The sequence below is a fragment of the Mus pahari genome, chromosome 14 (genome assembly GCF_900095145.1).
Source record: "Mus pahari chromosome 14, PAHARI_EIJ_v1.1, whole genome shotgun sequence".
NCBI classification, from domain to species: domain Eukaryota; kingdom Metazoa; phylum Chordata; class Mammalia; order Rodentia; family Muridae; genus Mus; species Mus pahari.
Window position 1 is genome coordinate 47,198,881 of NC_034603.1, and position 24,380 is coordinate 47,223,260.

The window sequence follows — 24,380 nt, forward strand, 5'->3', positions numbered from 1 at the left end:
CGGATGGTTATGAGCCACCATGTGGTTGCTGGGATTTGAACTCTGAACCTTCGGAAGAACAGTCGGGTGCTCTTACCCACTGAGCCATCTCACCAGCCCCGGGCCATGAGTTTTTGTTTCTTCAGTTTCTTCCAGGATATCTTTTTCTTCTGTGCAGCTTCCTCTTGGGGCTTTGGAACAATCTGTTTTTCTCAGTGAGGATCATCTCAGTGTGGCAGGGGATGCTCATGGATGGGTTAATCCGGCCATGAGCTCTGTAGGTTTGTCGGCGCCCCTTAGGTTCCTTGTTCACCTGGCTGTGTTCAATGACTAGAGCATCTACATCTAAACCAGCTGGCCACCATCCAGCCTGTGTCCAGCCTCACTGTTTGGGCTGCACCTATCAACACCTACCGGCTCCACCATCATTCTGCCGGAATGGCACACATTGCTTCTTTAAAGTGGCATCCTTCAGATACTTGGTAGCTTTGAGGATATGCATACCCTTGATGGCCTGGGCAGTTTCCTGGGTGTTCTTAAAGTGAACATGAAGGTTTGGACCTCTTGAATTGCATGATTTTGTGGGGTTTTTTGGGTCAAGAGAGTAGCAAACTATCTTCACAGGTCACCTCTGGCCACTTACAGGAAGAGTAGCTTGGAACTTTTTAAAAGAAAAACAAAACAAAACAAACAAAAAACTCAAGACCAACCTTATTAGCAGAGCTGTTGAGGAATCACAGATATCTACTAACGATGTGGTGGGTTTTTTTCTCCTTGTAACGCTTATGTAACTCAACCTGGCCTCAAATTTCTGCTCTTCTGCCTTTACTTCCTCAGTACTGTGATTACAAATGTGTACTGTCACTTTTTCTAATTAAATTATTTAAAAATTTAATTTGATTTTGTAAATACATGTTTTAAAAGTCAGTTGTTTAGAATTTGGGGGGTTTAGGAGAAAGGATGAGAGCAGAAAGGAATTTACTATGGGGCCTAAAAGCAACAGCTGCTGCTGTCTCTCTTTATTATTATGCTGGAATTGAAACAGTTAACTTTCTGTGCTAGAAAAGCCCCTCACTCCCCTCCTGATCTCCTGAGCTGGAGCCCAAGCCCAACAACTTCAATTTGTCCATAAATTATTATCATTTTTACTTAACTCATAATGGAAGGTAGATTGTCAAAGATGTATTGTGTAACTACAGGGGGGCTTCTGGGGTATTTGTAGTTTGGATTATTCAGTTTTTTTTCCCTTACTCCAGTGTCTCGTTCTTATAATATTGGGACCAGGCCAGGCTGAGGACAGGGCTCTGGACCATGATGGCCTTTAGTACTGTTTGAAGGTTAAGGGTTCTTTTTTTTTTTTTTAAATAGCTACTGATATTTTCTTTGTCTTCTCTCAATGTTGGGTTTAACACTGAATTACAGTTTTAATAATTGTGTAAAACAAAACAAAAAATCACAAAAACTTTAAGGAATGAAAAGCTTGTTGTACAAATAATAGAACTGTTAGCTTCAATCATAACTCTAGTTGTATGTAAATCTAACTGAATTTTGGGTTTTAACCATCTAGCTGATCCCCCTCCATTCTGATTTTTAAATAATCCCTTAGTATTTGCATTTTTGTTGTTTTTTGGCCTTGGTCATACTATATTTAATCATTTCTAAGAATGCAGTCTGTTCAAAAATGAACTCTTATTTTATGATGTAATTTAGCCAGATCCTGATGTCTTTCTGCCTTCTGGTAAAGTCTTAAATCCCTCATCTTTCACTAGTTAATTTTTACCATTAACAGCTATTAGAAACAGGTATTAAAAGTCATCTTTTTTAGACAAAGGTAAATCCTAGGAATAATAAGTTATTGTTTACCTTGATTATTATGAGCTTTAGATATGCCTTTTTTCAAACCTTTTACAAATTTTTAAATCTACTTAAGAAAAGAGTAAAATTGTTCACAGAAACACAATTGTGCTTTGTTACCAGGATGAGCTGGCTCGAGTTCTGGTCACTCTGTTTGATTCCCGGCATTTACTCTACCAGCTGCTCTGGAACATGTTTTCTAAGGAGGTAGAATTGGCAGACTCCATGCAGACTCTTTTTCGAGGCAACAGCTTGGCCAGTAAGATAATGACATTCTGCTTCAAGGTTTGTGTCATTCACTTTGTGTGCACACAGGCACTAGGTTTGCTGAGAAGGAACTGTTTACAGACTGTGCTGGTGGATTATCTTTTACATGTAGGCTGTGTGGCTATGGCTATGGCTATGGCTATGGCTATGGCTATGGCTATGGCTATGACCGTGACCATGACCATGGCCATGGCTATGGCTATGGCTATGGCTGCGCCTGATTGTGTGTTTCCTTAGGTGTATGGTGCTACTTACCTACAGAAGCTCTTGGACCCTTTATTACGAGTCATTATCACATCTTCAGATTGGCAACATGTTAGCTTTGAAGTGGATCCTACCAGGTTTGTCATCTTGTCACAGTTGCTCCCTCACTCCTCCCCAGTACTGCATGAGGTCATCCTCATCTCATGTTCCTCCCTTGGTTTTCTGTTGTTTTCCATAAAGGCGATCCATCACTGTGTAGCCCAACCTGTCCTTAAACCTGTACTCTTCCTGACTTGGCTCACTCTCCTGGGGTTATAGCCCTTCTCTTCACTCTTAAAAGGTTTGCAGGTTTTACACTAAAGGTTATATGCAAATACATTTTCCTTAAAGAATAAAAACATTAGTAGATATCATTAAAGGCATCATTGAGTACCACCTATGGATACTGTTGTGGTTTACTCCAGTCTGTCCTTTTTCCATTCTTTTGTATAAACATATATGTAATTTTAGAAGATGTATACTGTATTGTAATTGCTTAATTTTAAAAGGTAATAAATCTGTGGTTTACAACCTAATTCTTTTGGTTTGGTCATAGGCCTTAGATCTTTCTGTGAAAGTTTATGAAGATTACTGTTACTCTTTTATACTGCTGCACAGTATTACATAGTTTAGCTCTGTTACTATTTATGCAGTAGCATAACCCTTTGACTTTTTCCATAACTTCATTATTATTGGGGTTTTGAAACAGGATCTCACAGCATAATTGTGGCTGTCCTGGAGCATGTTATGTAGATGAGGCTGGCCTGGAATTCAGAGATCCACCTGCCTCTTCCTCTTAAGTGCTAAAGTCATATGCTACCATGCCCAGGCCAACATCCTTATTAGTATTCTAGCATTGTCTTTTCCATACTCAAACTGTTTGCTGTGGAAATGGTTTTTCTAAATGCAAATGGGGCTTTTTGTTTCTTTGTTTTGGTGATGTTGATAATTGTATTTGACTCCTTCTACATACTAGGAAGTGCCTAACCACTAAGCCTATCCCCAACCTCAGCAGAAATCTTTTTGATGCTTACTTTGTGCGAAGTCATCAGCAGTCCGCTGTTGACAGCAAAATGCAGCATAGATTGTTACTTCATCTGAGCCACCTTTACCTCACTCACTGTGTGCATTTCATAGTCACTCTAAGCTCCAAGGAAAAGTACATAGTTTTAAAATGTTCTTGCACAAGGTCCTATGGGATTAGAGATAACTAATTAATAATGTTTCTTATGTCTGTTTTTAAGAAATATTATTTTGTGTATGTGCTTGATGTATGTTTGCCGTATACATGTAAAGGTCAGAGTATACTTCCAAGGATCAAACTCAGATCAACAGGTTTTCTTGGCAAGTGTCTTTATACATTGAGCCATCTTGCCAACTCAGTCCTTTATTTCTGACCATGTTAAAAAATCAAGAAGGCAGACTAGCATATGGCTGATGGCTGAGTGGTAGATAACTTGTCTAGTAGCATGAGTCCTTGGTTCCTTCCATCCTCAGCAAAACACATACACACAGATACACACACACACAATCTAAGAAGATATAAGGAAGGGAGGCATCCATAAATCAGCTACAACTTTCATTTTAGATAAAAAATGACTTTCGAGGGGTTGGAGAGATGATTCACTGATTAACAGACTTGATATTCTTCTATGGGACTTCTCTCTGTTCAGTTTCCAACATCCATATCAGGTGGCTCATACCTACCTCTAAGTGCGGTTCCAAAGTAGCTCCTGGCCTTAGAGGCATCTAAATGTGTGGCACGCAGTCACACAAATTCACACATATAAATGAAACCCTTTAGCTTGGTGAAAGAGACCTTAGATCCCCAGGTACATAGGATTGTTTACACTTGAGCCTATGAACCACTCTGACAAGTCAAGATTTTGAAAATCTACTCTCCTGTGTTCACAGGAGGAAAAAATGGTTAAGAGTTCTGAGGGGCTGAGGACATAGCTCAGTGATGGACGCTTGACACAAATGCAGAAGGGTTTGGGTTATCTCCCTGGGGAAAGCTAGAAAAAGAAATGGAAAGGAAGGAGGGGAGGGGAAGGGAAGGGAGAGGGGAGGGGATGTGGGGGAAGATAGAGGACAAGAGGAAAAAGTGAAAGACAGATTGGCTGAATCTAGCACAGGTTGTTTAGATTGTGTTTGGCTTTTGCCATTCTGGGAATCAAACTATGGGCACACATATGCTGTAGAAGTTTCCTGCCACTGAGCTACATCTCTAGCTGGCAGTAACTTGTCAGAGGGCTGAGGTCCCAAGGCAAACCACCATTCCAAAACTTGAATAGAAACAGCTGAATACAGAGTGGCAGAGCTTACCACAGGAAAGAGCTGCTGGAGCCAGTAACTAATAGAGGTGCTTATTCCATAATTAATGAGTTGCTAGAGGTAGAGTATGGACTTGCTTAAATATTAGACTTCCTCAGGGTAGAATGAAGGGAGGGACAGAGGGAGGGAAGGAGAGGCAGAGGCAGAGCACAGGAGTGTGGGGAGATGCTCCCTGATTTACAAACCCAGGAAAGAATGTGCAACCCTACACAAAATCTCTACTGACCCCCACCAGGTACCTCATCCAGTTAGTAAGCTTAATTTAGTGATAATTTTCTAATTTTCTAGTTTGCAGACACAAATAGTTTCTAAACCAATTGATTTGTCTTTACTTTTCATCCATTTCTTTCTAATCTAGAATGTAGCACTGGTTACTAATACTATTGTTGTTGTTGTTGCTACTGTTTATAGTTATTACCATTTTACAAACACTGGAACTCCACCCATCTTAGGCTGGTGGCCAGGCAATGACTGTAATACTTTGCCATCATTTTATTTTTATTTTTTCATTTCGAGATAGCATATCAGTAAGTATTCTAGTTTGGCCAACAACTTGTGACCCTCTGACTTCAGACTCCTTAGTTAGGATTATAAGCCCCATATCAAAGTCCAGCTGTTACTACTACTTTCATCTTTTTAAAAATTAATTAGTTAATTAATTTTTACACTCCATATTTTATCTCGCCACTTCCCCTCCATCCACGCTCCAACTATTCCACATCCCATACCTCCTCCCTATTCTTCTGTCTCCATGTGGATGTCCTCACCCATACCCCACCTGACCTCTAAACTCCCTGGGGCCTCCAGACCGGGAAGTCCTCTACAGTATGTGTATTGGGGATCTCATATCAGCTAGTTTATGCTGCCTGTTTGGTAGTCCAGAGAGATCTCGGATTGGGGTACAGATTAATTGAGACTGCTGGTCCTTCTACAGGATCGCCCTTCTTCTCCTCTGCTTCTTTCAGCCTTCCCTAATTCATCTTATGTGTATATTTTGTCTGTATACCTTTGCATCACATGTGTGCAGTGTCTCTTCAGAGGCCAGAAGATGGAAGCAGATGCATTGAAACTGGAGTTACAGATAGTTGTGAGTTGCCTTTCTGGTGCTGGGAGTCAAACCAGGGTCCTCTAGAAAAGTAGCCAGTAATCTTAAGCACTGAGCCTTCTCTCTAGCCATACTATTACATTTTTAAATCAGTATTTTTACTGCATTTAATTGTATGAATCTTATCAACTGGTATATCTTAATTTACCTACTACTCAAAGATCTACTAGTATTAGAAGAATGCAACTTAAAAGGTTTATTAAAACATTTCAAATAAATATACCTATGTGATAAAAATCTGTAAATTTTAATTAACTAAATGAAAAAATCATGTGTCTTCTAATTTTACAAATGAACTGTTTTGAGTATTGTGTTTTAAAATACATTATTCAAACAATTTTTTTTTTTTGGTAAAAAAAAAAAAAAAAATTAGACTTCCTGGGGCCCAATCTGAAGAGGCTACTCCACCTTTACTTCAGAAGGCTTGCTGAGTTTCCAGGAGGAAGGTGAGAGAAACACACCTTTGTGCTTTGGGCTGGAGAAACGGAATCATTTCAAATACGCTCTTTGGATTCTGTTATTCCTAACCAATTTATGTTTCAAGAGACAAGCACCCTTTCCTAGCCTTATCTGACCTGGAGAATGGCCTTTAGCTACTTCTAACCTTCCACCACACCACACCCTTCTGCCTCACATAGGGAGTTCCTTCCAAAGGACTCAAGGACTTTGAGGTTCTGAGACTTTGGCCCAGCATACAACAACAAAGGAGATAGGAACTTTCAGCATTCAATAGACACTAGAAGGGGAGAACAGTATTCTAAACTCACACGTTATGAAGTTTAAGGGAGAGGAGGGCATCAGCACGGGCTTCCTGGGCAAGCACGAGTCCCAGATCCCATGTGAATAGCCTGTGGGGTAGCCTGGTGGTTACTTCCCTTCTGAAGCTTGATGGTGCCTTGTGGGGCAGTGAGAGCCAGTCCTAAAGTTCTGAGTTCTAGATGGAGCAGTTCTGCTGCTTTAATCTTTTACTCAGGTGAGGCTTCCATGAGTGAGTGAGCGAGCGAGCGAACTGTGTTTGCATCAGTTCCCCTCCAGCTCTTCCTGGCTTCCTCCAACTACCTACTGGCAAATGTAGGAAGCCTTCTAGAATTGTTTTACTCTGTGTGTGTGTGTGTGTGTGTGTGTGTGTACACGTGTGCACACACGTGTGTAAATGTTTATATGCTCATGACCTACTGCATCCAGTTACATTGCCCTTATTTGAATATGTTTAGGGCTGAACAGTTAGGATTGAGGTCTCATTTTTGAAATAAAACAGCAATACCAGGAAAAAAATTCTGGTTCTCCCTCCCTCAGTAGCTATCGGTTGTCTGTAGTTCTTCATCTAGAAGTGGAGCCTTGTTAAAATCTTCTTCCATTCACAGAGGCATGGCTACTGGCATTGTCTTTGCAGGTCTCAAGCAGGCAGCCTGAGAGTTCATGAGAGCATCCCTGTTTTGTTGAAAAAGACCCTGTTAAGCAGTAGTTGACCAGGTCCTCAGATTTTTTACAGTCAGTCCTCCTTTTCCTTGATGTTTCCTGAACCTGCGGCATAAGGTTGTGTTATACCTAAGGCATAACCAGACAGCCTACGGTCACTGACTTAATCATTGCATTTTGACCACTTGTAGTTCTCTCTAATAACCTCAAAAAACTGTGGCACTGGTCCCAACTATTAGATTAGCTCAGGTTGAGCATCCAGAAGTTAAAAAGATTCCAAGAGCTAAAGCTTTTTGAACATGGTGCTGGCACTCACTAATATTGGCATTACAGGCGTGAGCTCAGTCTGAAGGCCACACTATGGTGGAGAGAGGCCTGACGCCTACAAGTTATCCTTGAACCTGCCTCTGCCTCTCTCTCTGTCTCTCTGTCTCTCTCTGTCTGTCTCTCTGTCTCTGTCTCCCTCACCCTCCCCCCCCCCCACAAAGCTGATTTTTATGTTAAATTCTGATTTCCTCCAAATTGTTTTTGTCATGGTTGCTGTTGATTTTTTTTTTTTTTTTTTTTTTTTTTTTTTTTTTTTTTTTGTAGTTTTGAATGGGTACTGTAGTCCATACTTGCTACTAAACTGAGAATGACCTTCAGCTTTTAGTCCTCCTGTGGATACCTTCTGAGAATCAGAATTTCAATTTTGGGTTAGTTTGTTTTAGAGACTTGGCCATTACTGTATAGTTGAGACTGGCCTCAAACTTATGGCAGACACTGTCTCCTTATGATTACTGAAATTAGTGGGAGCCATGCACTTGCTGTTATAACTGCTCCTTTTTCTTTTTTTCTTTTTTTGTAGCAAATTTGTGGTTTATTTCAGTAAGGATCAAAAGTCCTATGAGGGGTGATTTTGTTTCAGCAGTCATGTATGTTTGGTTTTCCCTTTCCTTTTTTACAGGTTAGAACCCTCTGAGAGCCTTGAGGAGAACCAGAGGAACCTCCTTCAGATGACAGAGAAGTTCTTCCATGCCATCATCAGTTCTTCCTCAGAATTTCCCTCACAGCTTCGAAGTGTCTGCCATTGTTTGTACCAGGTATGCTGAAAGTTGGAGATTGCCACTCTGAGTCCAAAGCCAACTGAGAGGAGTGTCGTGTGCAGAGTCAGCTGCTGTGGGATAGAGAGGTAGCTAAGTAGGTAAGAGCACTGGCTGCTCTCACAGAGGACCAGGTTTGGTGTCCGGTACCCACATAGTGGTTCACAACCATCTTTAACTCCCATCTCAGGGGAGCTCGGGCTGTCTTCTGACATCCTCAGGCACCGGGCATGCATGTGGTGCGTATACATACAATCAGGCAAAACACCTACACACAGAGGATAAAATAAACCTAAAAATAAATCTTAAAGAGCTATCATTAGATTGGCGTCACATTTTCTTCAGATATTTAAAGAACTTTAAGGAAAATAAATTAATCTTCCTTGTGTTGAAAGCAACTAATAATTCACTATGTGTACTGAAATGAGGTATAATATGCATTTTTGCTTATCTTTTGCCTAAATTACTTACAGGAACTTTCCCACTGGAGGCAAGGTCATTGCTTTTTTGCAGTATAAATGATTTGAACTGTAATTTTGCCTTCTCCTATTAAGAGATCACTGGTTTGTCTCCTGTTTTCTCAGGTTAGGCTAATTGTCATAGGAATTCTCTGTAGAGTACTGCTTATAAGATAGAGTCCACCACCGTGCAGTAGCTAACAGACTTTCTAACCCTGTCACAGCAGATAGTGCTGCTGAATCAGATGTCCAGAGTGATTCCCTCTGTGTTGAAAGAATAAGGCCTGTGTTCTTCTGTAACTTCTGTTTTTGAATTAGGTACGCAGTTTTAGGAATTATTTATTTATTCCGAGGGATTGCCTATAAATCTGTATTAATTTTTCAAATAGAGAAAAGAAAAACAAGAATAGGTCCTGGGCTTTGGAATAAGGGTATGATAGGGAAAGGACTTACACATTTACCAGAACTCATGCATTTCTCTGACTTTGCAGTATTATTTTTTTTGGCTTGCAGTTTTAGTTGCTTAGAGACATTAACATCATCAGTGAAACCAGCATTTTAAAAAGCTGCATGAGGCTGCTATGTGAGTTTTTCTCCATTGCTATTTTAAAAGATATATCTCAATGTCTATTAAAAGAAAACTTTGCATACATAGAAATATGATAAAATATACTTAGCATTCAGTTTCTGGACGTGTTGTGACTTTACTGCCTTTTCAGAAAGCTCTATGAAGCTTAGGAAGCTCCACATAGGTCATCCACCTAGTGGAGTGTGCAGCTACAGGGTGGGTTAATTAGAACTGTGATAGGAAGCTTCATGCATTGCCTGTTTGCTTTCTCATAACTTTACCCTTAGATTTTTCTTTACTTTCAGTTCAGTTGTTTTTCTGTTTGTAAAATGAAGTGCACAAGAAACGGCACACATTTAAAAGTCTGAATCAGTTTCTTGGATTTTCAGAAAGAAAATGGATTTCCAAAATGACAGTGGCCTTGTCTCATTTGGTTGAAAGTGAATGAGGAATGTACTGATCACACTGTCTGCCTACTAGACTTTAATAGAAACCCTTCATGTGGCTGTTCCCATAATGAAAAATGTATTTGTATCATCAGGAAAATTAGGCACCAGTTTGAGAGCACTGTACTAGTAATGTAAAAAGAATTGGACACTTACTAAGTATGTGGGAAATATTTCATTAAGGAATAAATTTATCATCTCTACAAATTTAAGTAAGCAGGATTCTTGCCAGCATTCCTAGTTAGGTGTGAAGGGAACCATGAATACAAGGAAGTGCTGACTGGTGGCTCACTCTGTGCTGTGTGCTGCTTAGAGCGCACTTCACAGCAGCCTGCATTGCCTGCACTGCAGTTACCACATTAAGCTTCACTGAAACACCATACAAATGTTACGCTAAGCATTACTACTTTGTACTGGGTAAAGTTAATACAGACTACCATGGAGCAAAGGTTTTGTTGTAAGACTTTGTTTGTTTGTTTGTTTACTTATTTATTTATTTATTTATTTATTTATTCAATTATTTATTTATTTTATTAGATATTTTCTTTATTTACATTTCAAATGCTATCCCGAAAGTTCCCTATACCCTCCCCCCCCCCTGCTCCCCTACCCACCCACTCCCACTTCTTGACCCTGTCCTTCCCCTGTGCTGGGTCATATAAAGTTTGCAAGACCAAGGGGCCTCTCTTCCCAATGATGGCCGATTAGTCCATCTTCTGCTACATACGCAGTTAGAGACACAAGCTCAGGGGGTACTGGTTAGTTCATATTGTTTTCCACCTACAGGGTTGCATCCCCCTTCAGCTCCTTGGGTACTTTCTGTATACATAAGTGACCCTAAAAAGTCCACCAGAGAACTCCTAAACCTGATAAACAGCTTCAGTGCAATAGCTGGATATAAAATTAACTCAAACAAATCAGTGGCCTTTCTCTACACGAAGGACAAACAGGATGAGAAAGAAATTAGGGAAACAACACCCTTCACAATAGTCACAAATAATATAAAATACCTCAGTGTGACTCTAAGGAAGTGAAAGGTCTGTATGATAAGAACTTACTTCAAATCCCTAAAGAAAGAAATTGAAGAAGATCTCAGAAGATGGAAAGATCTCCCATGCTCATGGATTGGCAGGATTAACATAGTCAAAATGGTCATCCTGCCAAAAGCAATCTACAGATTCAATACAATCCCCATAAAAATTCCAACCCAATTCTTCACAGAGTTAGAAAGGGCAATTTGCAAATTTATCTGGAATAATAAAAAACCTAGGATAGCAAAAACCATTCTCTGCTTGTGGACGTTGTACATCGTGGTGCGGAGCCTAGTGCGCACCACGATGGTGCGGAGCCTAGTGCGCACCACGATGTACAACGTCCACAAGCAGTTGTGATAAAAACTGCATGGTACTGGTACAGCGACAGACATGTAGATCAATGGAAGATCCAGAAATGAATCCACACACCACGTATGGTCACTTGATTTTTGACAAGGGAGCTAAAACCATCCAGTGGAAAAAAGACAGCATTTTCAACAAACGGTGCTGGCATAACTTGCAGTTATCAGGTAGAAAAATGAGAACTGATCTATTCTTATCTCCTTGTACAAAGCTCAAGTCTAAGTGGATCAAAGACCTCCACATAAAACCAGAGACACTGAAATTGATAGAGGAGAAAGTGGGGAAAAGCCTCGAAGATAGGGGCACAGGGAAAAAATTTGTAAACAGAACAGCAATACCTTGTGCTGTAAAATCAAGAATTGACAAATGGGACCTCATAAAATTGCAAAGCTTCTGTAAGGCAAAAGACACTGTCAACAAGACAAAAAGGCCACCAACAGATTGGGAAAGGATTTTTACCAATCCTAAATCCGATAGGTGGCTCTGCTTGTGGACGTTGTACATCGTGGTGCGCACTAGGCTCCGCACCACGATGTACAACGTCCACAAGCAGCCCAGATGTCCCTCAATAGAGGAATGGATACAGAAAATGTGGTACATTTACACAATGGAGTACTACTCAGCTATTAAAAACAATGAATTTATGAAATTCTTGACCAAATGGATGTATCTGGAGGATATCATCCTTAGGTAACCCAATCACAAAAGAAGTCACTTGATATGCACTCACTGATGAGTGGATATTAGCCCAGAAACCTAGAATACCCAAGATATGTTTTGCAAAACACAAGAAAACCAAGAAGGAAGACCATTGTGTGGATACTTCACACCTCCTTAGAATAAGGCACAAAATACCCGTGAAAGGATATAGGTACAGAGACAAAATTTAGAGCTAAGATGAAAGGATGGACTACTGCTTGTGGACGTTGTACATCGTGGTGCGGAGCCTAGTGCGCACCACGATGTACAACGTCCACAAGCAGCCCAGATGTCCCTCAATAGAGGAATGGATACAGAAAATGTGGTACATTTACACAATGGAGTACTACTCAGCTATTAAAAACAATGAATTTATGAAATTCTTGACCAAATGGATGTATCTGGAGGATATCATCCTTAGGTAACCCAATCACAAAAGAAGTCACTTGATATGCACTCACTGATGAGTGGATATTAGCCCAGAAACCTAGAATACCCAAGATATGTTTTGCAAAACACAAGAAAACCAAGAAGGAAGACCATTGTGTGGATACTTCACACCTCCTTAGAATAAGGCACAAAATACCCGTGAAAGGATATAGGTACAGAGACAAAATTTAGAGCTAAGATGAAAGGATGGACTATCCAGAGACTACCCCCATCCGGGGATCCATCTCATCATCAGCCACCAAACCCAGATACTAATGCACATGCCAGCAAGATTCTGCTGAAGGGACCCTGATATAGCTGTNTNTTGTGAGGCTATGCCAATGCCTGGCAAACAGAAGTGGATGCTCACAGTCAGCTATTGGGTGGAAGATTTTGTTTTTTAATGAGCAAATGTTACAATGACCAAAGACAAAGATAGAAATAAAAAACCTTCAGACCTAATATGTTTTTCATTGAGTCTCTGGTCTCTGTTCTTAACTCAGTTTGCTTGCTTGCTTCCTCCCTCCCTCCCTTCCTCCTTCCCTCTCTCCTTCTCTCCTTCCCCCCTCCCTCCTTCCCTCCTTCCTTCCCTTCTTTTGTTCCTCTTTGGGCTTTGCTTGCCCTTGTAGCTTTGGCAGTGACATCATGGTGCCCTTGTACTTTTATGCTCTGCTGGGAAGGATGGGAACCCATTTTTTATTTTTCTTAGTAAACATAGCTCCTTTGAGGATTTACTGGGGAAACTTTTGAAGCTACGTGAGTATATTGCTAGCTGATTTTTTACTTGAGTTCAGATTTGGTTCTTCAGGCTTTTTTGTATATTGTAATCAGCACTATATATTTGCCTTCTTAGAAAAGATGGTTAATGCTATGTAAGAATAACACAATACAATAATAGTTATAATAAGTATGCCAAATTTATGTTTTGTCTCTTCTAACCCTCTTTATTTTTTATTAGATATTTTCTGTATGACAAATTTATAATTAAACTTTTCTCATATACTATTTCTTTTTTTTCTGTCAAATTTGGAACAAAGTGAAAATAATTTCTAGAGTGAATGTTCAGTTCTGGTGAGAAAGATGGGAAATAGCTACTGTGATCTTAAGTAAGCATTGTCTTTCCCACTTCACGTGAGGTTATACATGTGTGTTTAAGCTCAATGGTAGTCCCATACCATAATTGAAAAAAAAATCTGGATATTTACATGGTTATATTTTTGTAAACTGCCTTAAAGCCTGAAGCAAAGCACACTGAAATGAACTTTAATCTCTGCTTCCTAGGCCTAGAATGTGCTGGCATCTCGGTATACAAGAGCTGCTAGATGGAATGATGGGTAATGGGTGGGATGGTAGGTAGATGATAGGTAGATGGATGAATGGATGGGTGGATTTAAAAGTGAAGGGTTTCAATACCTTAGAAATCTGTATCAAAAAATTTGTATTATGGTTAAGTTGTTTTGAGAAAGTGTCTTTTTTGCCCAGGTTTACCTTGAACTCTTGATTTTCTTCCATTCACCTCCCAAAGGCTAGGATTACAGGCATTTACCACCATAACTAGCTCTTATTCTAAGTTTTTAAAATATTAAAAAAATTAGTTGGTATAATCTATTCAGAAGTTTTAACTTTGAAGAAGTCTTTATTCTAGAGATGGAACAGTGGTGAGACTGACACCTGTGTGTGTTCGCATGGATGGTTTGGGCTTTTGCATGGGAGAGGACGGAGAGGGCGGTCTGGATATCGCTATCTATAATGAATGACATTTTTAATCAGATTTAAATTTAAATCTACAATATTGTCTTCAATTTCTTAACTTTGGTATTAATAAACTTTTTTTTCCTAGTTGATGCTAACATTCTTTTTCCAAATACAGCGGCTTTCAATAAACTGAGTAGCACCATTTTAGGGATCACTCTGGAAGGGATCAGTGAAGATGTGAGATTATAACGGCACTCCTTTTAAAAGATGGATTTTAGATTCAGAGTCTCTAAAGTTTGTTTTCTGCATATCTAGCCATTTAATTTTTATTTAATAACATAATTAACTGCTAGGTGTTTGAAAAATAACTCTTAAGTCAATTGAAGGATACACAGAGAAGTATTTTATATATCAGAAAAAATTACGTAGACACAATGTTTTCAGTGTGTGGTCTACTTCATAATAAATATTTTAAGTAAAATTTATCAAAAGCTAGGAATTGACTCAAGTATAAATATTCCTGAGATTGCTTGAGGACAGCTTTTCCATGACTTATAGCCAGAAATAGTAGACATGATTGGGTCTCACCATTTCTTGCTGTTTATTTTATGCTTGGCTTAAAAGTGTAATAAAAATTAAACTCCAGGATTAAACTTCATCCCTCAAAATTGAGTTGATTTCTGCCTTTCTGTTGGTTCCATTTGTGTTCCATTTTACCGTGAAGTTTGTGTACAAGCCGACGTTGTTTTTGTTGCTGTGTGTAGCCGGTGCTGTGACCTGTTTGTGCTCATCTCTGTTCTGTAGGCAACTTGCCACTCCCTACTGAATAAAGCTACAGTAAAAGAAAGAAAGGAAAACAAAAAATCAGTAAGTTTGGAGAACTTTTTATTAGCTGTTTCTTTCGAAGCAAACCCCAAATCTTTGCTGTTTGTTAAGAACATCTTCACTCCAGCTATTTGACCTTCACTGTGAAATCATTCTACTAATTCTGGCACAAAATAGCTCTCATTTCGATTAACCCTGGAATTAAGTTACATTGAAACATTCTCTGTGTTCCTTTGGTTTGATTTACCCCAAAGGTATTTTTTGTACATTTATTACATTGAATATCCTTGATCTAATTTTATTGTTATTTTTAAAATTATAAGTGAATGCGAAAGAAACTTAATTTCAAGGCCTTAGGGGATGCTGACTGTCTTCATTCTTGCTTCTCGTTTGCAGGTCATGCGAGTGGTTTCTTTTTCTAGAAACAAAAGCATTTCTTATTAAATACATTGTGGGTAGAAATGTGACCTTCTCCTGCCCCAACAGACATTAAACTCAGGATGCACATGCTAGAGCTACCAAAACTAAGGATCATTTCCTAACTCTAATGTCAAAGTTGCTAAACTTTAATGTTTACTCCTTATATTTTTACCTTGATAGTATCAGCCACCCCTGATTTAGACATTTTGCTTAGATTGTAGAAATTTTAATGCTGTTGTTCCTTTTACCTCAGAGAAAATACACATTACATTTCTCCAGTGAAAAGAAAGCTCAGTGAGGCCATGCTCACACAGGAGCCTACTGTGCAAACATGACTTGACTGTATTACCTGCTTCTGACTTTGCCGTCTTGTGAAAGGAAGAAAGTTATGATTGCCATAATTATTTTCTTCCTACAACTATCATTTGTTCACAGTATAACTTGCATTCATTTTTAAAATAACATCACTGTGGATATGACTTACCATTATCCAGTTTAGTCCTGTCTTTGTTCACTTAATCCAATTGACTATAGAGAATGATGTAAAAAAAAAAAAAGAAAAAGAAAAACCAAAAAAAAAAAACTTTCACAATGTAGGGAGTTTTATTAAAAAGGAATAATTTAAAGTCATATTTGCCTGGTTTCATCTTTCATTTTCTACTTTACATATAATAAAGCTTTACATTTATAATCGTATTTAAAATTCAGAACTAAATTAAACTTTAGAGCCTTGTACTTTTATTATATCCATTCAGAATTTTCTTTTTGAGTGTATTATGTGAAATTGATCATCTCTGAACAAATGGATTGGATTGGATGGCTCTCCTGCTTAAAACATTTTCCTCTAATGCTTCCGCCTTCTAATTCTCAGCATTGTGGGTTTAACATTATACATCATCACTGTGGAAATTAATTTGCTGTTTCTAACATTCTTGTTTACTGTTACACTAATGTCATCGTGTAGCATAACATAATTAAAGTCAGGCTTTCTGTGTTTCTCTAGAGCATGTATTATAGCTTTCCTAACATTATTTATTATGGTTTTATATAAAATTATTCCTTGGAATTTTTAGTAGATATTTCATATATGTATGAAATTTTGGAATGTATTTCTCAGCCCGTGTGACAGTCCTTAGGAAGGAAGCTAAGGGGGTCTAATTGGCGGTACTTCAGAACAGATTCTATAGTATGAAGACAGACTAATCATTAGACATTTAGAATGTCATTTTTTTAAAGTTGTTTAACGGAATCTAATTTTTTCTCCTTTGAGAGCAAGCTGACCTCCTTTGTAATAATAAGTGAAAGATAGAAAGTTTCCAGTTTGGGTATTTAGCTATGTTGACATTGAACAGCTGATTCAGTTTATTGTACTCAACATCGTGTATACTTAGATTACTGGAGAAGTTGCCTGCCTAACTCAAGACTTTCAGGATTTCACCGTGCATAGCTAGTGATCCTCTGCTGATACGTAATTTATTATCTGAGTTTTGTAGTTCAACTTTACCTAGGGAAGTGTGTGTATGTGTGTGTGTTAGGGGCAAGGGTTAGCTGATCATTGACATTACATGTAGAATATCATTTAGATCCAAATTAGATTTTTATACAGTGGGAAATAAAGAACAACATGCCACTCATGGTGGCACGTGCGTTTAATTCCAGCACTCAGAAGGCAAAGGCAGGTGGATCTCTTGAGTGGGAGACAGCCTGGTCTACAAAGAAAGTTTCAGGATAGCCAGGGTCGCACAGAGAAATCCTGTCTCAAAATGCCAAAAACAAAGCAAAACAAAACAAAACAAACAAAAAACTTAAATATGTGGTGTTGGATAAAATTCCAAATTGATGTTAAATAGTAGTGAAAGAAAGAATAGTCCTTTTATAAATTGACTCATGAAACTTTTTATACAGTATCTCTTTCTTATTAATTTTAAATGTTAGGTTTTAGTTCCAAAAATATAGATATCATTGTCAAGGAGATACATATTTGTAATATGTGAAACTTTTTCTTTCTTTCTTTTTTTTTTAAAGATTTACTTATTATGTATTTTATGCATATGAATACTTCACCACTGCTCTCTTCAGGCACACTAGAAGAGGACATCAGACCCCATTACAGATCGTTGTGAGCCACCATGTGGTTGCTGGGAATTGAACTCAGGACCTCTGGAAGAGCAATCAGTGCTCTTAACCACTGAGCCATTTCTCCAGCCCTGTGAAACTTTTTCTGAGACATGGAGTTTTGATACTATTTTTTAGAGAATTGGAAATGGTTAAAAATTATAGTACTTTCATACTAATTTTATAATACTATTCTTAGAAGATAACTCAGACTTTCTTATGATCACAAGCTGAGTATTTTCAAATAAAAACCAGGAGACAATGTAAGTTTTGCTTTTATAAGATCTTTTTTTCTCGAGACAACCAGCAAATAGCTACCTGTTTTGGGTTTTGTATTTTTGAAACAGGTCTTAAGTGCTGTGAGCACCCAACAACCCTTCATAGCAGGCTGGCCTGAGCTCTTACCAGGCCAGTGCTCTTACCTTCGTGTCCCCCCCCCCCCCCCCGTTGCAGGGATTACTTGTGAGAACTACCACACCCAGCCTCTGAAACAACTACTTTCAAACATACATTATAAAGGCTGTGTGCAGCCATTGCTAATACTTATAAAGACACTTTCATAGAAGTTTAATAAGCCAATTCATTCCTTAAGGGCAAACTAGGATGTTGGTTGGGCCTATTAAAACTATTTCATGATTTTAGTGGGTTAAATTGATATTATTATTTTAAAAACAACCTGCTAAAAGGGGTTGGAGAGATGGCTCAGTGGTTAGGAACACTGACTGCTCTTCCAGAGATCCTGTGTTCAATTCCCAGCAACTACATGGTGGCTCACAAACATCCATAATGGGATCTGATGCCCTCTTCTGAAGACAGCTACAGTGCATTCATATAAAGCAAACAACAACAACAGCCCCACCGTGATTAAAAGGAAAGTATTTGATGGATTGGGAGCATGACCTCCTTAAAGGGAGTTTTAGTCTTCCTTCTTCATAATTTGCTCCCAAAACACTTCATGGTCTTGTTAACTTACTGATATTTTTGTCTCAGTTTAGAAATTCTAAATTTGGAAATTCTAAAAGAACTCCATGTCAACGTTGGTCTTTGCACATTTTGAAATTATATGATAAATCTGATATTTGCTTTCTTTTTATCAGATCCGAGATTCTAGTACCTCAAAAGTTTCAAAACTATCCTAGAAAAGTAAACTTGAATTTTCCTCTTATTTCTATATGCAAAAATTCTATTTAGCTAAAAAAAAGAAATCCAATTTCTCAGGATTTCCTAACGTTCTCCCTGGGTACTGTAAGCACACCAAAGAACTGTAGCCCAGAGAAGCTCCCTGAGTGAGCGTCACAGTCTACATAAAAGGGAAACTAGAGCTCACAAGCCTCTCTGAGCTAGTTCCTATGACTACCCCAAGTAATCAGTTTCCGAAATCTTTTTCTAATTTTTTTTATCAGAAACAATAGAAAATTATTTTGCGATTTTAGGCCGTGGGTAAGGACACATTTATGATACAGCCCCTAGGGCTGGAGAGATGGCACAGTGGTTAAGAAAACTGGCTTTTCTCCCAGAGGACCAGGTTCAGTTCCCAGCAACCATCTGTTATAGTAGTTCCAGGAGATCTGACACCCTTTTTGGCCCCTAAGGGTGTCAGGCTTGTAAGTGGTGTACAGACTTACATGCAGGCAAAATGCCCATATGCATAATAAATAAATAAATATAGATCCCACAAAGCACAAAGTGGGTCAGAATAAAGTGAAATATTCAAGAGTTAATCTGCAGTTGATTCTGTGAATTAAAGACAAGTATTGACACCCAGTAAAGAAAGATAAAATGATAAGTACTTCTGCACATAAGCCCCATTTTCTCATTTTTCCTCTCCAAGAGCCTTTGAGATGCAGGGTGTCCTGTGTTCCCATTATTGTGAGTGCTCTGGCTCCACTGTCACAGCTAGCCACAGCAAACGAGAATAGCTTTTGACTATTGCATGTCTTCTTTTAAAAAAAGAAATATGTATATGATCTATACAAAAATTAAATTCTAGGATAATTCAGTTTCCAAGTGTTAGCTTAAAATGGGAAGTATTAGGAAGAGGTAGGAGGGCAGCCAGTTCTCTGCCATTGCCCCCTGTCTGGTGTGCCTGTTCCTTTGCATCCTATGCAGAACAGTTTTGTTATAGAGAGAATTGGTCCGTTTACACTGGCTTCCTGTTACTTTTCAAGGAGGGCAGCTATTTCCTGGGCTCTGAAAGATTTTTTTGTTTGTTTTTGGTTTTAATTTATTTTATTACTTGCTTGGCAGAAGAATAAATTAAGGTACATGGAGCGTGGGGGATCTGTCTTCTGTTGGGATCCTTTTTTCTTTTAGGTTCCCAAGAGTTCCTGTTTCTCCTGTGATTTAAATAATAGGTAGGTCCTTATATTAGGAAGCATGCTTATGAAGAAAAGTGGCTGGCAGGAACATGGCTTGTAAGTAAGTTTTTTCACTCAGTAGAAATCTAAGCAGAGATGTGTATGGTAAGTTGCACTGAAATGTCAATTTTAACGGGTATGCAAAGTGTTAGCTATTTCTGTTAGGAATAGAGTGTGTAGGAGGTGTGCTGTTAGAAACTCAGCTCTCAGGGCCTTATAAAAGTCAACTGTACTTTTTATGTCTGTTGATTAAGAAGTGTGAAATTAAGTCTACTTTTGTTGTCTGTGATTATGAAGTAAAATCTTCTTTCAGGTTTCTTCTTTGAGGAGATTTTTCTTCTCTTTTAGTTGTGTCTTTAAAAAAAATTACACATGATTACAGTTAAGGGTAAATCTTATTTTCTGGTGTTTTGGGACAAGGAAAAAAGTTAAAAACAGATCATTCAAAAGATTGATAATTGGAATTTTGTGCAGACTTTGACCTTGAAGCCTTTGTTTCCACTTCTTATATTTCAACACAAACTGTCTGCTCAACTCTCAACTCCTCCTTCTCAGGTGGTTAGCCAGCGCTTCCCTCAGAACAGCATCGGCGCCGTAGGAAGTGCCATGTTTCTCAGATTCATCAATCCTGCCATTGTCTCGCCATATGAAGCAGGGATTTTAGATAAAAAGCCACCACCTAGAATCGAAAGGGGCTTGAAGTTAATGTCAAAGGTGAATTATTTTGATACTCTTGCAATGTTTAATTTTTCTTCTAGCTAATTTTTCAGTGTTTCATATTCAAAGTACTTTGTCTTCATTTTGCTTCAGTTATGTGCCTTTTGTTTTAATTTGTATTACAGAGGAGTTTTACACACACACACACACACACACACACACACATATATATATACATGTACATATACATAATGTACATATACATGGTGGTCACTATGAGCGGAAGGTATACAAGCAAATAAGTATCTGTCTGTCAGTGAGGGTTTTCTGTGTAACTGCTTTGAAAAAATTTGAGGTGGAAATAAAGATGTAGATTGTAGGGTTTCTTTAGTCTTTATTATTATTATTATTATTATCATTATAACAGCATTTGAAACTGTGAACATGAGCCGTGTGAAAAGTGCCTACCATGCAAGCATGAGGACTGTAGCTCAGATCCCCCAGCACCCAGGGGTGCGTGACATTCAGCCTATAATCCCAGCACCCTGGAGGCAGAGACAGGATCCCTGGAACAAGCTGGCTAGCTAGACTGAGTCCAAATACTCCTATCATATGAGAGATGCTGTAATATAGAAGATGGGCAATGATGGGGGGAAATAAACTCTGGCCTCCATATGCTTGCACACATGTACCAACTCACACTTGGAAACGTGTACATATATGCACATATCACACAATACACATGCAATAGATACTTTATGTACATATAACATGTATAATACTTGAAAAAAGTTAAAGCAATATTTAGGATATTTTTTATAATAAGGAATAATTGATGTGAACTGCCAGTAGACATATCAATGGAAAATGTATGTTTTAATGACTATATTAATTTATAGGTTTCATATAGCAAATAATGTGACTACTCATAATCTTGGTTGATTGTTTAGGTACTTCAGAGCATTGCCAATCATGTACTGTTCACAAAAGAAGAGCATATGAGGCCTTTTAATGATTTTGTGAAAAGCAACTTTGACTTGGCACGAAGGTAAGCAGCCAGAATCTTCAGTGGCCACCGTGACTCCATTTTACTGGTCTACATTAAATTTCTGTATGTGATTCCCTTCCCCCCAATCCTTTCTAGATTAAGACCACATTTTTGTTTTGTTTAATTTTAAGAGATGTTGAAAAAAAAATCTCTATGCTCATGGTAGTTACCTTATTTGAAAACTGTAAAGAACTGTTGGTGTTTTCTAACTTAGGCAGTGCTGCAGAATGCATCCAAGAAGATTCCTTGTATCAAAAACTATAACCATGTGATACAGATAGTATATTAGGATGATTTTATATTAATAATACTTTTGTTTCTTCAGTTTAGAATTGTCCCTGAATTTAAAACAATACTCTATATACCAAAACGTACAAAAATATGAGATTTTGAGTGTGAAGAAACAGATAATTGTAGAGGCTTTAGGACTGGATTTTCATAACTGATTCTTCATTTTAATTCTCTAAATTATTGATTTATTTGTGACCTTGGGGTAGTACTGTTTTTGCCAGGGTTACTGTTTTCAAAAAAAAGTGAGATGAAAACAGGAGAGATGATTCCTGAGAAAGTGCTTTGTAAAGGTGCTGATCTTTAGAAGTCACTTGTCAGCACGAGAAACCGAAGGGACTGGAATCTGCACATGACAACCCAAGGCCAAGTGCTCAGCACATGGGAGATTTATTTCTCACAGAGGGACAGAGAGCAGGGCATGAGAGACAAAGACAGGAGATAGAGGATGAAAGAGGAAGAAGGGAACAAGGGAGAGAGAGAAGGGATATTTGTCCAGGAGAACAGGGGTTGGGGCCTGGGATGATGACAAAGGACTGCCTCTGGATAGAGAGGAAACAAACATAGCCCATAGGCAAATGGCAGTTTATAAAGGTAAAAAGGGGACACCAAGTGTTAGGATGAGGTGTTTGATTCTAATGGCCAGAGCAGGGCTTTTGACTGCTGGACTTCCAATACATAGATAGGAGTCAGCCTCAAGAGGAGGAAGTGGCCAAATAAGGGAATAGACTTTAGTGGCTACCTTTAGGAATGTAATCTAACAGTGTTTAGCAAAGTAGAGGAAGTTGGGGAGAAGGACAAAGTCTGCCAGAGCCACGTTTTCAGGCTTGAGCTGGCAGAATCACTTCAGAAGCCTAGCAGTTGTTACTCATGTCAGACAGCCTTCTGCAGCTGCCCTTCCAGTTTGTTGCCATTATAGTGCTTCCTGGCCTTTGGTGTCTTCAGGTAGAAAATAACTATTGTGACTACTCACAGATGGTTAAGATTACCAAAGTTCCACTCCTGGCTCTGACAGGCAGCTGGTGTAACTTTAAGAGAGGTCTTAACTAGGCCTCCATGTCTTTAATCTGTAAGATAGATACTAGCTTATTCTACAGATTTTATCCATCTGAATTTATTGTTCTCTAACTTCAGAAGCCTGCTCTGCAGTCGAAGTGGAAACTAATATCAGAACTGGAAAGACAAGTTTCTCCTTGTGCTTCTTGTTTACGTTGAGGGCATTAGCCCTCCACCTTTGCAGTCACAGCTACTATATTACTAGACTCTAGATAAATGTAATGCATAAGTAGACCTGGGGTTAATTTTAATGGCTTTGTATTTTTGCAGGTTTTTCCTAGATATAGCATCAGATTGTCCCACAAGTGATGCAGTAAACCATAGTCTTTCCTTCATCAGCGATGGCAATGTGCTTGCTTTACATCGGCTGCTTTGGAACAATCAGGAGAAAATTGGCCAGTATCTTTCCAGCAACAGGTATATTTTCCCAGTCTTGGGGAAATTAAACACTTAGTTTAAGTTGAATTAATAAAATTATTCATCCTAAATATTGATCTTCTATTTGCACATTTTTGCAGTATTATGATTTGGAAAGAGAAGTGCAGATTCACATGCATGTGGCAAAAATTAACTCATGTTATATGATAAGTAGCACCAGCTGTTGAACCTGTGTTACTATTTATTAAGTGTATGCAAATCAAGCTGCATATAGAAAGTGCCCAGTCAGTCAGGCACAGTGCCATGCTGTTTAATCCCACTGCATGGAACGCAGAGGCTGGTAGATCTCTGTGAATCTGAAGTCAGACTGGTCTACATGAGTTGTATGCCTGCCAGGGCTACATGGTGAGACCATGTCTAGAGGTAAGGCAAACTAGAGAGAATGAGAATGGATGCAAGAACTCAAATTATTTGGAAATTATTTCACTAGCTTTTTAGTAAAAGCCTCTAGTGACATAAATTACCTGCTGTCCTTTTTCAGAGTTATTTCCTTTTAAGTTTATATAGAATTGTAAAGGGCTCCAATTTCTGTGTCTGAGGAGATCCCTTGGGTGCCATACCACTGTGGCTAAAAAACAAGGAGATGGAAGTTTAAAAGTAAACTTCTTAATCCTTTATGAACTAACTGTTCATGGATTGATGTAGGCATGGACATGGCTGACATGTGCCACTGAAGTAGAAGAAGGAAAGTACTTGATCCTGGCAACACCCAGGTAGCCTGGGGCTTTGCTTAGCTTTGTTTTGTTTTTGTTTTTCTGTTATTTTGTTTTGTTTTGAGACAAGGTTTCTCTGTGTAGCCTTGGCTGCCCTGTAGACCAGGCTGGCCTCAAACTCACAAAGATCTACCTGTGACTGCCTCCCAAGTGCTGGGATTAAAGGTGTGCACCATCACCACCTGGCTAATAACCTGGAACTTTTAAAAATGAACATTCTCTTCTTTTTTCATGATTTGCACAGTTTGTTGAAATTTTTAAATGTGCTACTTTAAAAATGATACATATTTCAAACATGAAAATATAGACAATGATTTGACAGTTTCATGTCTGCCAACTAGCTTGAACATCCTGTAGTTTTGATATAACCACAGGTCTTTATAACATTTGTTGAGAGGGAGAGGAAGGAAGAGGGGTACGGGGAGAACACACACTAAGTATTCAGACATACAAGCCTATGGGGCCATTCTTTTTTTTTTTTTTTTTTT

At 38.6% G+C, this 24,380-nt stretch overlaps 1 protein-coding gene across 1 annotated transcript in view; it reads left to right on the plus strand.

Annotated features, from left to right (window-relative positions):
* The window catches only part of Nf1 (neurofibromin 1), a 248,403-nt gene that overhangs the window by 116,125 nt on the left and 107,898 nt on the right, over nt 1–24,380 (plus strand). The window contains exons 28-34 of the mRNA XM_021212697.2: nt 1,957–2,118; nt 2,338–2,441; nt 8,148–8,283; nt 14,780–14,842; nt 20,248–20,406; nt 21,300–21,397; nt 23,012–23,158. Of these exons, the coding sequence (XP_021068356.1) occupies nt 1,957–2,118; nt 2,338–2,441; nt 8,148–8,283; nt 14,780–14,842; nt 20,248–20,406; nt 21,300–21,397; nt 23,012–23,158 (869 nt within the window). The remainder of the gene's footprint in view (nt 1–1,956; nt 2,119–2,337; nt 2,442–8,147; nt 8,284–14,779; nt 14,843–20,247; nt 20,407–21,299; nt 21,398–23,011; nt 23,159–24,380) is intronic.